Source organism: Felis catus, chromosome X (assembly GCF_018350175.1).
Source record: "Felis catus isolate Fca126 chromosome X, F.catus_Fca126_mat1.0, whole genome shotgun sequence".
Classification (NCBI taxonomy): domain Eukaryota; kingdom Metazoa; phylum Chordata; class Mammalia; order Carnivora; family Felidae; genus Felis; species Felis catus.
In genome coordinates this window covers 97,479,971-97,491,437 of record NC_058386.1, presented here as the reverse complement: position 1 = coordinate 97,491,437, position 11,467 = coordinate 97,479,971, and the positions used below count along the sequence as shown (strand labels likewise).

Genomic DNA, 11,467 nt, shown 5'->3' with positions numbered 1-11,467 from the left:
GTTTTTGTAGTGTCTTTGACCTCGAGATATGATGCTTTTCAGAGATCAGCTTGATGAGCTTGTTGACTCGGGTGTAAGGTTTTCAAAGGATTATCCCATGAAACAAATTGGGCATAGGGTTTCTCAGGAGGTGTGTGAAAAGAAAACAAATTAAATCTGCGCACTCCGCGTCTCACCTTAATTTTTTCAAGTGTGACGAACAGTGTCAATATTTAAGGTACCCAGCCACGGTAGGGTGAAAAAGTTAATGTCAAACTAATCTACCAAATAAAGAGCAATGTAACGTGGCTCTACTTCAAAGCAGAAATGGACTTAAGGGAAAATCGTGAGCACATGTAAGGATGCTGCCGCCTCTGACGTGTTGAACGCTCTCTGCCACGGAGGCCCCTCTAAGTGCCGCGTCTTAAAGGCTGAGTGAGTACACACACCGTAAAGACCGTTTAATGTCATCTCGCCCCTACCCCGAACGAGAGAGGAGAGTTTCTAGGAAGTCACTGCTCTGGCGTCTTTAGCGCGAGCTAGGCTGCTCCTTGGGAGAGAGCGGTTTTGTTTAAACAAGGGCAGACTGAGGCTACCTGTACGCCCCAACTTCATGCGGGGGTTAAAGTACCGCTCTAGAGTAGTTTGTGCTATTTGTTACAAGCCAGGGCTTTTGAAAGGGGTGGAATGTCAGGATCGACAAGTTAGGTCTCGGTAGGGGAGGGTGCCGGAAACACCCAGGTGCGTCGACGCCCCCGACCCCGCTTCATTCGCTTGATTGACCATACTGTATGCTGAAGGAACTTCGTTTTATTTAACAGTTTTACATTCTTGTTAAAACGTTAAAAAAAGAACAGAGCATTAACACTTATGACAAGAAAGAAGGTCCTCTCCAACAAGATCTACTCCTCTTGTTCCTCTCGCAGTGTTGTGATTTTGCTTTCACCATGTTTATTTCAAGGGGGAAAGTGAGTAGCTGTGAGATTCCAATAAGTTAATACTAAAAGTTCATAGTGAGCTAAAATATAATTATACCTTGACTACAAAATTTTAAGGTTATTTTTATTTACAAGTTTTGAAAAATGTACATTTTTTTACATGGGTTACTTGTGCAAAGTTTGATTTAGAAGAGTGACAAATGCACAAAAGGGGACGATGGAACATTAGACGAAACATGTACAAGCCTTGTCCCACGCTGCTGCTGAAACGTACTGTCTATCTAAAGTATAAATATCCACAGAAAGAACGTTAAGGTTCTCATAATACTGAAAGGGAAGAAGAAACTAAAAGCATGCAGCATGAACTCAGGAGTCGAGTGGAAAAACAGTTTGCCACAGACAGGCTCCCTTCCTTGGGCTAATTAAAACTCTAAAAAATGATGGGGGATTAGAAGTCTATCTAGGGTAGCACTTCTCCTTTAAAAAGATTCAAGGATCTCCAACGTTCCCTAGCTTCAAACTAATGATTGTTTCCATTCCTCTGCTCCCACACCTCTTCAAAAAGCAAAAACCCAGAAGACGACCTCGGCCTGCTGAAACTCAGCATGGCTGAGCCCGGCGAGCATCCCGCAAGGAGAGGACGTGTCAGTTACGGCGATCGCTGCACGCCTGTGGCGGAGCCCTTTCACTGACCGTTCCCTTCCTACCGGTAAAGACCATCTTGTAATTCGTACCGGTTGGACCTTACCATCCTAGCGTTTGGGGCCTCCACTGCTCTTTCAAAATGGGGGTTTACATGGATCTGTTCCCCCGTTTTCCATAGGCCATATTGCAAACATTCACGTCTAAATCCAACACGAGTGAAGGGCCGGCCAGGATGAAACACTTCAGCAGTCGTTTTGTTAAAAATAACATCCTGGTCATCGAGCTGTGCGCAAGCACCACTTGTGTAACGGTTCACTTTAAAAGCTCAGTGTAAAGCACAGTAGCACAATCCTGCCCTAAAACTGGAGATGAGACACAACAGAAAAGGAGTTGAGCATTAGTCAATTTTGCACGTAACCCAGGTACAGTACATTTGATCTCCTAGAGGGTGTTTTCTGATGTTCAAGGAGAGGGGAGAAGGGGTAGGAAAAGCTTGGCAAGGGAAGATGGAAACAGCACAACAGCTATTTTGCTTTTAATAAAGTAAATGTAATGACACTGAAGAATAGGGAGGTGACAAACACATCAATATAGATTTTTCTCTTGACCGGCCTCTTCTTTCGCCGCACCCGGGTCAACAATCACGCCAGCTCTGTTCTACTATCGCAGAGACACGTTTTTCATATTCCCGCTTGTTCTCCTGGTACAGCTGAGCAGCCTGGCTGTTTGCTGGGCTGTTGGGATTGGGTTCATCCAATAGAGACTATAGAAACAATTTGTAACAGGTCAGTCCCTCGATGCAGAGAAGTATATATTCCAAACAATCCGCTGAACTGCCCTAAGTAACGACTACATTTGCTCTCTCAGCATCCTAACCTAGAGTACCATCAACGCGCTGCTCGCTAGGCAAATACGTGATTTCGGGGCGCTTGGGTCTTAATGACCCGCCCTTTGCCTTAAGGTAGGACTGTCAGAAACAATTCGAGCGCTGATATACACACAGCAAAGGCCATAGGTGGTCACATCAAAGAACAATCACCTGTATGGATGTTAAAATGGAAGACACGTCATAGGTTGGACTCCAACGGTTCTGCAGTATGTCCAGACATATACTACCATCTGCATAGACTGAGAGCATAGAAGCGGTACGTTAAACACAATAAAACCCGTTAATATTGTAACATAGTCAAGACAAGCACAGTCAAGAATACTTTGCTCGTGAGGCTTAAAAAGACTCCTAAGCCGCTTCTCACTCAGCTCCCTAAAAAGAGTCCTCATCACTGCTAGTGAAATAATCCGAGAATGTCAAATAGAATTGGTATAAAACTAGAAGCTACTTTGCGCGCTTTCTTCTGAAAAGACTGCCGTATTATCCAGGATATCACACACGTTTTTCCGGCAGGGTCCCTAGGCATCCCGATTTGTGGGAAATTTATTCCACGAAATGTGTAAACTCGGTCTCTTATCTGAAATAACGACAGATAGCGCAGAGTTCGCAAAGTCTCATTTTTGACATGAAGATAAGAATATCTGATATCCTAGAAAATACTTTACTAACCTGAATAAAAAGCAAGCTGTTCTGAGGCTTACTACGAGGAGAGAAAGGGAAAAAAAAAAAAAGGCAGAAGGTAAGTTAGGGATCACCTGTGCTGCTCTTCCGATACACTGTAGCCCCTCAGCCACAGAATCTGATACTCACTGGCTCTGGAGTGGGGCCAAGGCATCTGTATTTTTGAAAACGTTCCACGGTAATTTTGATCTGCATCTAAATTTGAAAACTGTTGTTCTAAATAAATAAACTGTTCTAACGTGAAAATAACCACGCCACAAGACTACCCCAATCCCAGCCTGACATTAAAAGGAAACATCAAGAGCATCCTTATTTTTGTGCAATAAGTGAATGACAAAGATCATCAGCACCAGGCGGCTTGCAGGCTCCAAGCAAAGGCAAAGTGCCTTCACTGCTTCAGTTCTGTGACTAGAGATCAAGACAGCAACAGACCCTCACGGACGAGTTCAGTTTTCAGGAAACAGCAAGATGCCTAAACAAATGCCCAGGTACTATAGACCGATAAGTAGGAAACGTGAGACACCTCCATAATTAACAGTGTACCCGTTTAAAATGTTGCATTAAGAGTGCTACTTGCCATTTGGATGGAACATCTTAGAGACAAATCTAACCGTAGGTGGCTTATTTGGATACTCTTCAGTGAATTCTATTGTAAGCTTGAATGTTCCTGTAGTTGGAAAAGAAAGGTTTAAGAAACAGATTTATCACTTTGTTCAGTAGCACTTTCTTTTAATGCTACGTGGCATTTTTTCCAGTATTAAATGAAATAATGCAAAGGCATATTGCAGAGAGGAAAGAGAGGCCAGGTAGGGGGGAAGGCAAGAGCTCCAGAAACTGCTCTAAAAATAGATAGGGTAGGAACCACCGCCCAAAGGGGATTTTGTTTTGTTTTGTTTTGCCATCATTCTCCCCCGAACTTAAACACAGCCATCTTAAACGCAAAATTATGGCCTGCAGGATGACTTTAGCCACTGTACATTTTGAAGACATCCTCAAAATGACCAGAAACAAGAGCCAAAATTTGGCCTTCTTCCCTTAGATGGCTGAAAGGCCTCAAAGGCCTGTTTTAACCGGCCTCCATCTTGAACTCTCCGGTGACTTGGAAATGGACTAGAAAAGAACGGAGTACAGAGGTTCCAGGATCCATGCTAGAAATACAAATCGATAACCAAATTATTTTTTAACATGGAAGGGAATAAGTATACAAGTGTTCACTGGCTCCTTTTCGTATAATAGCAACACTATAATGAAAACATAATTGAACGCAAGCCAGGAAAAACTTCACAATCTCTCTCAAAAGTCCTTAAGGATGACTCACGAGGTACTTCACTATAAAATCAACTCAATTATTCACACTAATAGAGGGAATTAATGGCAGAAATAATTAAAAAATCACATTAGATTGCATTCACGTCTCCAGCAAATTTACCTTTCTAATGTTGTTTGTTTAGGCCACTAGTGAAATGAATTTATTTCCCTTGACTACGCCGTCAACGAAGGTAGCAGGGGGCCCTAAAGTATACTATAGACTTATTTATAGGGAATGAACAAACTGGATCTCATTCAAGAATCATAGGATGTTGTGATTGGGGGAGACTATTTCCTCCCAAACAGTCTTTAAATTGGGTTTAATAAATTCAAGGAAACAATTGGGCGATTGTTTTTTCCTGACTGAAATCTCTTCAGGTTATCTTAAGGAATCAGTTACTGTCTGGCCTAAGGTGATGGATGTTCTACTGTATTACTCTGGTCCATTGGATACATTTATTCTGATACCACAGACCACCCTTCACGTGGAGTACACGTGGAGTATACTCTGCTAACGGTTCCTTTAGAGTTGGCAATTTATTTCCTCCTTCCGTGAATAGGTTTATCCACTGCTTAAGAAAAAAGAAAAGACTACCTTCTGTTGCTAGATCTGTTACATGTAACAATACCAAAGTTTGTTCTCTACCAGCACACTGCTAGGAAACAATTTGGTAACAAAGCTGCCCTTAGTATGAACATGTCTCCCGAAGTTTCAGAATAATTTAAAATGTAACATAGACCTATTCCCCCAAACTACTGTTACTCCCTAAGCTGTGTGCAAAGCCAGACCTGAAGATACTATGCATTATAACTAAGAGCAAAAAGTAAAATATGTTGCAATGGACAAACATGCTATACTCCATCCGAACCTACTTTACTTTATTAACCTACCACCTGGTCATAAATCTTCCTATTTTTGAGGGAAAAAAATAGCGGTTCTTCCTTGTCAGTACTACTCATATTAAAACACGCAGGAGACCGGGGTGCCTGGGTGGCGCAGTCGGTTAAGCGTCCGACTTCAGCCAGGTCACGATCTCGCGGTCCGGGAGTTCGAGCCCCGCGTCAGGCTCTGGGCTGATGGCTCAGGGCCTGGAGCCTGTTTCTGATTCTGTGTCTCCCTCTCTCTCTGCCCCTCCCCCGTTCATGCTCTGTCTCTCTCTGTCCCAAAAATAAAATAAAACGTTGAAAAAAAAATTTTAGAAAAAAAATAAAATACGCAGGAGAAAGTGGGAATGAGTGTTAGTCCAAAACTTCGAGCTTCCTTAGGTATCTCAAGTATAAACACATTGGCTCGATGTTGAAATCTGATTAGATTATAGGTAAGAAGAGATTTACCATCAAGGAATTGCTCTAAAATTGGGTGGATTTAATAGCACACAGAGCTCCCAGGTACTTTAGATTCAAGAGGATAGCCTAAAAGTGGTAAAGCAACGCATAAGGCGGGCGTGCGTGGAAACGGTAGAGCATAGTGGGGAAAACAGCATCTTTGCACCAAGACGGGGGCTCAGTTCCTTGCTTTGCTACTTACTAGTTGGGAAAGCCACTCAACTCGACTAAAGCTCAATTTCCTCATCTGTAAAATGGGATCAAGAACAGTAACAAGCAGACAACATTGTTGTGAGGTTTAAAGGAGGGGAAAATACGCACAGTAACACAAAGTAAGTGCTCCATACATACCGTAGCTATAAAAATTGCAAACGCTCAACTGAAGGAGGCAAGAACCAAAAATCCAAACTTCACCATCAGTAAGAAATATACAAGTAATGAATTCAAATCCTAAACAGTACTTACTTTCTGACCTACACCAAACGCTCACAGCTGAATTCAAGGTGAGTATGTATGTTGGTGGCTCTCAAACTTTCTCAAAAGGTTCTTGACTTGAATTTTCTGTCTAATGCTCGCCCAGAAGTTCAACAAGGTGGTTACCTAGCTAGCCACCAAAGAAGTTAATCAAGTCTTTTAAAACAGCTCATTTAGTATCTTGAGTAGTGAAGCCACCTGCTTATGTGTACTGGAATATAAATTAGGACTTACCCCCAAATCTTATACTTTTAGCCACATTAAACAATCAGAATCTCTTTAATACAACCCTCAATGCCATTTCGGAGATCCGAAACAAACGTTAAGGAAATTTAAAATCTTAGAACGTTATGCAATTGAGACTAGTGCTCTTATCCTCTGGATATTTAGATTAGGCTTTAAATTAACTGAAAACTTAAGCCTCACCACTGTACACAATCGGTACTGATCGTGTTCATCTTCCCGAGGAGGACAAAACGTTGTACGGAAAGTATCAGTTAATCCGTCTATACATAGGGGCTGGGAAATTATATGTATTAAATGGCTGGTGTAGGGCAATGAGGAGTGATATCGTTCAACTAGAGAGTGTATGTTCTGCTAAAGACATTTACAAACTCAAATTTTTGGAAATACCATGTTGGCCAAAGGAAACACCTCGGCAGGTGTTTTCTGCCATTTGGCCACCAGTTTGTGACCCCGGAGGAGAAAACAAAGTACATGCTTCTGTTTCGTTTTGTTTTGAACTGGAAATTCTGATTTTTACCATAATACCTCTTCATCATAGGATGTATTTACCTTAAGAACACCCTCGGTGAATTTTAAGTGATTCATTTTTAAAAGACTTACACCCAAATTCTTAAGAATACACCTATATGAAAAGCAAATACTAGTATCTTACTGTGTCTATTAATAATTTTTAGATGATGCAAAGGAGAATACTTTTTTCCATAGTCTTTGAATTCAGCATACATACTACGATATTCTGATGAGGAAGCATTGCCCCCCAGTGTTTTGTTTGGTAGCAAGGTAAGTTCTTGGGAACATCTTCCTCTTACTTTAAGTGTGTGAAGTTAAATCCAAATACCTTGAAGGGTTCCTTTTCTTAAGTCTTCATCTCTTTAAGTAGGGCCTGGCTGTTTCAGAAATTTCCACCACAAAGCGTTTACAAGGAAGCAGCAAAAGTAGTTTTGGAGCTGTTGATTTATATACTACATCGGAAACCTCACAACCAATTATGACACTCGTCCTTCATCAGTCTTTTCTAGTAAATTCCCTCATTGCAAACAAAGCGTATTAAAATATGGTCAAAATATGTTTTGTCCCCACAGTCAGTGTTCTAGACACCCAAGGAAGCAACCACGGATAGCAGACTGCTCGACAGAATGAATCAGAGAAGGGTATTGTTATTTAGCTGGAGTAATTCCTTTCCGTAATGCCAGTATGGATAGGCACATCATCAAAAATAGAACAAGTGATATCAACGGGGAAGATTCAGGTAGATAATGGATTCCTTAAGTACCTTCTCATTTCATACCACTTAAAACAAGTGAAGCACCCTTGAAATATTTAAGTAGCCAGTCCTCCGGCAAAGTGATGTACTATTAATAAAGCTGTGCCCAGCATGAAGCTGTTGGAGGAAAATCGGGGGGGGGGGGGGGGGGGAGAAAGCCGATGAAAACAAAGTCTGCTGGAGCTAAAGCAAAGACACAGTTAATCTGCACACAGTGCCCAGGTACAAAGAACTAGCACCAGTCTAGTAGAGGAAAATGAAGTCTAGCTAGCTCTTGCTATGTATGGATGTGTTCAAATGATCTACTGCACCCAAGGAGCGTGCCTTCAGAATCACTCACTCTTGCTGTCATTTCTTTTTCTTGCGACACTGAGGAGCAGTGATATTTACACTCAGGGGGTGGAGGAAGTATTCAGGCGACTGTCCACAGTCTCCTCAGGAAACCTGAGTATTTCGGGCAAAGTATAAACCTGGCCAATGTTGCCCCATCTCACAACGTCTTGTAGGCTGGTAGCATCAAAAGGCAATCCAGTTCAGTAACAGAAGTATATACTTAGTAGTTTGCAGTAATATTTTTGTTACTACTTTCAAACGGGGTTATGTGCGTGTGTGTGTGTGTGTGTGGCAACTGCTAAATGAGTAGAGATGGTCATTGCAAAAAATAACAAAGATTCTTCTGTTTTCTGAATACCTCAAGTATTAAAGATGTCGATCGGTAGTTCAAATACTTTTAATCATGTGTTAAATGTTTTAAGCTTTCAGAAGAAAACCACACATACATACACGCACACAACTGGATGCACATAAAACTCTTATCGGTGTCAATTTCCCGGTTGTGATATTGTAGGATAGTCATTCAAGATGTTACCAGAGGGGTGGAGGAATGGGTGAAGGGTAGACAAGGTCTCTCTGGAGTATTATTATTAATTACAACTGCACATGAATCTATAATTATCTCAAAAGAGAAATTTTTTTTTTTAAATCCTTAAAAAGCAACTCAAGTGTTTTTAAAAGTCAAACCTGAATCCATAAAAACTCCAGTACCTATAGGTACACATGGTGCCTTCAAGTAGGCTGGACATTGAGGATACCCTCAATTGTGAAGCTGCTTGGAGACTACTCACCGTAAAGTCTTGATAAAAGCACACTGAAAACTCATTTTAAAACGAGAAACAATGTTATACTCAAACTGGCCATGAAAGACCACGGTAGACACCCGACAGTTCTGGGCAAGGGATTCTTGCACCCCTCCAACATCCGGCCAACACGAATTAAGCACCTGCTGAACACAGTTCCTGCCCTTGTGGTAGAATTCTGAACTAGGCGGTCCCTGGGGTCTCTGAGTCTATCAGCAAGTCGCTGGGTTGATACTAACTCAGTATCTTGGGAGGGAGCTGAATTTAACAGGATCACAGCCCAGACATCAAAAATCCTTAACATCGGTGCTATGAAGCTCCTTTCAAAAAGCGGCTGCCTTACCCAGATTTTTTTTTTTTTTTTTTTAAAGAAACAAGCAAGGAAAAAGGTGCAGTTCTAGTCAAGCGGACAATGGTCAGAACCACCGGCCACTTATTGGATTCCAGTCAAGCCTTTAGCAGGCAGAGGCTAGGGAGAAGCGGGTTCCTAAGTAGGAGGCACTTCGGGATGACCGGGACCCCTTTCCCCCAGAGACGACCAGGCTCCTGAAAGGTGGGTAAAGAAACTCTCTTACCATCCTCAAACGGGGTCCCTTCGGGCCTGCAACACAGAGAAAAACCGTCAGTTCCCGCTTAAGGGGCTCCCTTCTCCCTTAAGAGGCTCATCTTAAGAGATGGCTATTCCAAGCTCTGCCAAGTGAACCTCTGGTAAACCGCTGCTTCCTGGGTCAGAAAAGCCAGTCCAGATCCATGTTTCGGGCTCCGACGCCCGGCGCAGGCCGCCGCGCCTGACCGCCACCACTCCCCGCTCCGCCCCCCTCAGAACCCCAAACGGTTCCCCTGGCAGCGGGAACGGAGCTAATCGAGGCACAGGCTCCGGGGAGGCGCCTAGGCCCAGCCGGACCCGAACATTTTCCCTCTCCCCTTCCGCCCTCGCGAGGGGGGCCGGTCCCCGAGGGCAGGCTGGGCCGGCCCGCGTCCCCCGCCTCTCGCCACCATCCGGAACGCAGACTCACCCGAAAATGACCGCGTTCCAAACCATTATGTTGTTCTCGGACGGAGCCCCGCTGACTCCAGCCGGAGGATCCTCCTGCAACCTTCAGGGAAACAGACAGGGGCTCCGCAATCCGGCCCCCGCGTCCGCTCCGGGCTGCCCCCTACCGCAGCCAGCCCGCCTCGGGACCCGCCCTGTGCCCCGCCTGGCAGCCCCCGGCCTCGGCGCTCCCTGTGCTTTACCTCTTGAAGTCCCGCATGAGGCGCCGCCGAGCCGGGGTGGACATATCTCTAGCGGGGTCAGGGGTGGGGCATACACCGACGTCTCGGGTCCCGGCGGAGGCTGAGGAGGCTGAAGAGGCCGACGAGGCCGAAGGAGCCGAAGCGGCCGCCGAGGAAGCGCCCAGAGGAACGGCGCTGCCCCTCCGAAGTCGAGGGTCGGTCTGGCGCCGGCTAAGCACCACCCCAGAGTAGACGGGGGCTGAACCAACCTGGAAGGAGAGGGGGGGTGTGGAACGCCGAACGCCGGACAGGCCGTACCAACACCGGGCGGGGAGGGGGGTGGCAAGGAAAGTTGCTTAGGTCATTAAACCCCAGCGGGAGGCGGGGAGCGCCCTGCTCGGCTCGTGCCGGGGTGAGAGGCAGGCTACGGGCCGCGCGCAAGCCCGTAATTCACTAGGAATTCGTGGTGCAGTGGGGTCCGTCTCCACCTGCCCGGGCTGAAACGAACCCCGGGAAGCTTTTTTTCTGTCCCCCCCCCTTTTCTTTCTTTCTTTCTTTCTTTCTTTCTTTCTTTCTTTCTTTCTTTCTTTCTTTCTTTCTTTCTTTCTTTCTTTCTTTCTCTTTTTTTTTTTTAAGAGATCACTTCTTACACTACTGTACGCCCTGTGGCTGCCGGGCGGGTAGCGAGAAGGGTGGAAGTCCCTAAGTACAGAGGAGGACAGAGTGGACGGAGGCAAATCTAGTTCTTGAAAAGCGGGAAATCTAGGGTGTAGACCCCCTGTGCACACGGGAGAAGGAGGGGGGGGGAGGAGGCTGTGTGACTGGTTAAAACCACTGCAAAGCAAAAGGATAAACCGGCCCCGACTAGGAAAGGGAGCTGTGGGTCCCTTGTCTATGAGACGAATGTGAGGCATTCCGGTCCCAATGTTTAGGCCCGTGATCACCCCCAAAGCAGAATAAAATGGTGGCGTGTGTCCTGGGGGAGGGAATGAGAGCTTAAGGCAAGCAGAATGAGGTTTTAGCTCTGGGCACTCACAATTTGGCTCTGGAACCACATTTCCCCTTGGCACGTCAACAAGCCAAGCGGCTACTATATATTCAGAAGAGTCCAAGGTATGAGAATATCCGACTGCGGAGAATTGGAAGGGCAGAGAGTCTGAAGTAAAAGTAACGGTAAGACGCACGTGAAAAAGCTGCAGGTTGCAGAGAAGAGTCACAGGTTAGTATGTGGAACCTGCAAAAGCAATAACAGTTTTAAAGAATAATTTGTTAACGTCAACCCAAAGTAACTTACAAGGTCAGCAGAACACTCATTTACGAATTTGTGAAAATATAAGAAAGGTAAGTTTGGGTTCAATCGTAGACA

General features: G+C 44.7%; 1 protein-coding gene across 1 annotated transcript; it reads right to left on the bottom strand.

Annotated features, from left to right (window-relative positions):
• Positions 1–771: 771 nt before the first annotated feature.
• UBE2A (ubiquitin conjugating enzyme E2 A) lies at positions 772–10,371 on the bottom strand. Its single transcript, XM_004000827.6, has 6 exons — positions 10,123–10,371; positions 9,903–9,983; positions 9,462–9,487; positions 3,710–3,799; positions 2,602–2,690; positions 772–2,325 (listed from the first exon to the last, which is right to left on the bottom strand). The coding sequence occupies exons 1-6, from the start codon at positions 10,164–10,166 to the stop codon at positions 2,197–2,199; spliced, it is 459 nt and encodes a 152-aa protein (XP_004000876.1). The 5' UTR covers positions 10,167–10,371; the 3' UTR covers positions 772–2,196.
• Positions 10,372–11,467: the final 1,096 nt, after the last annotated feature.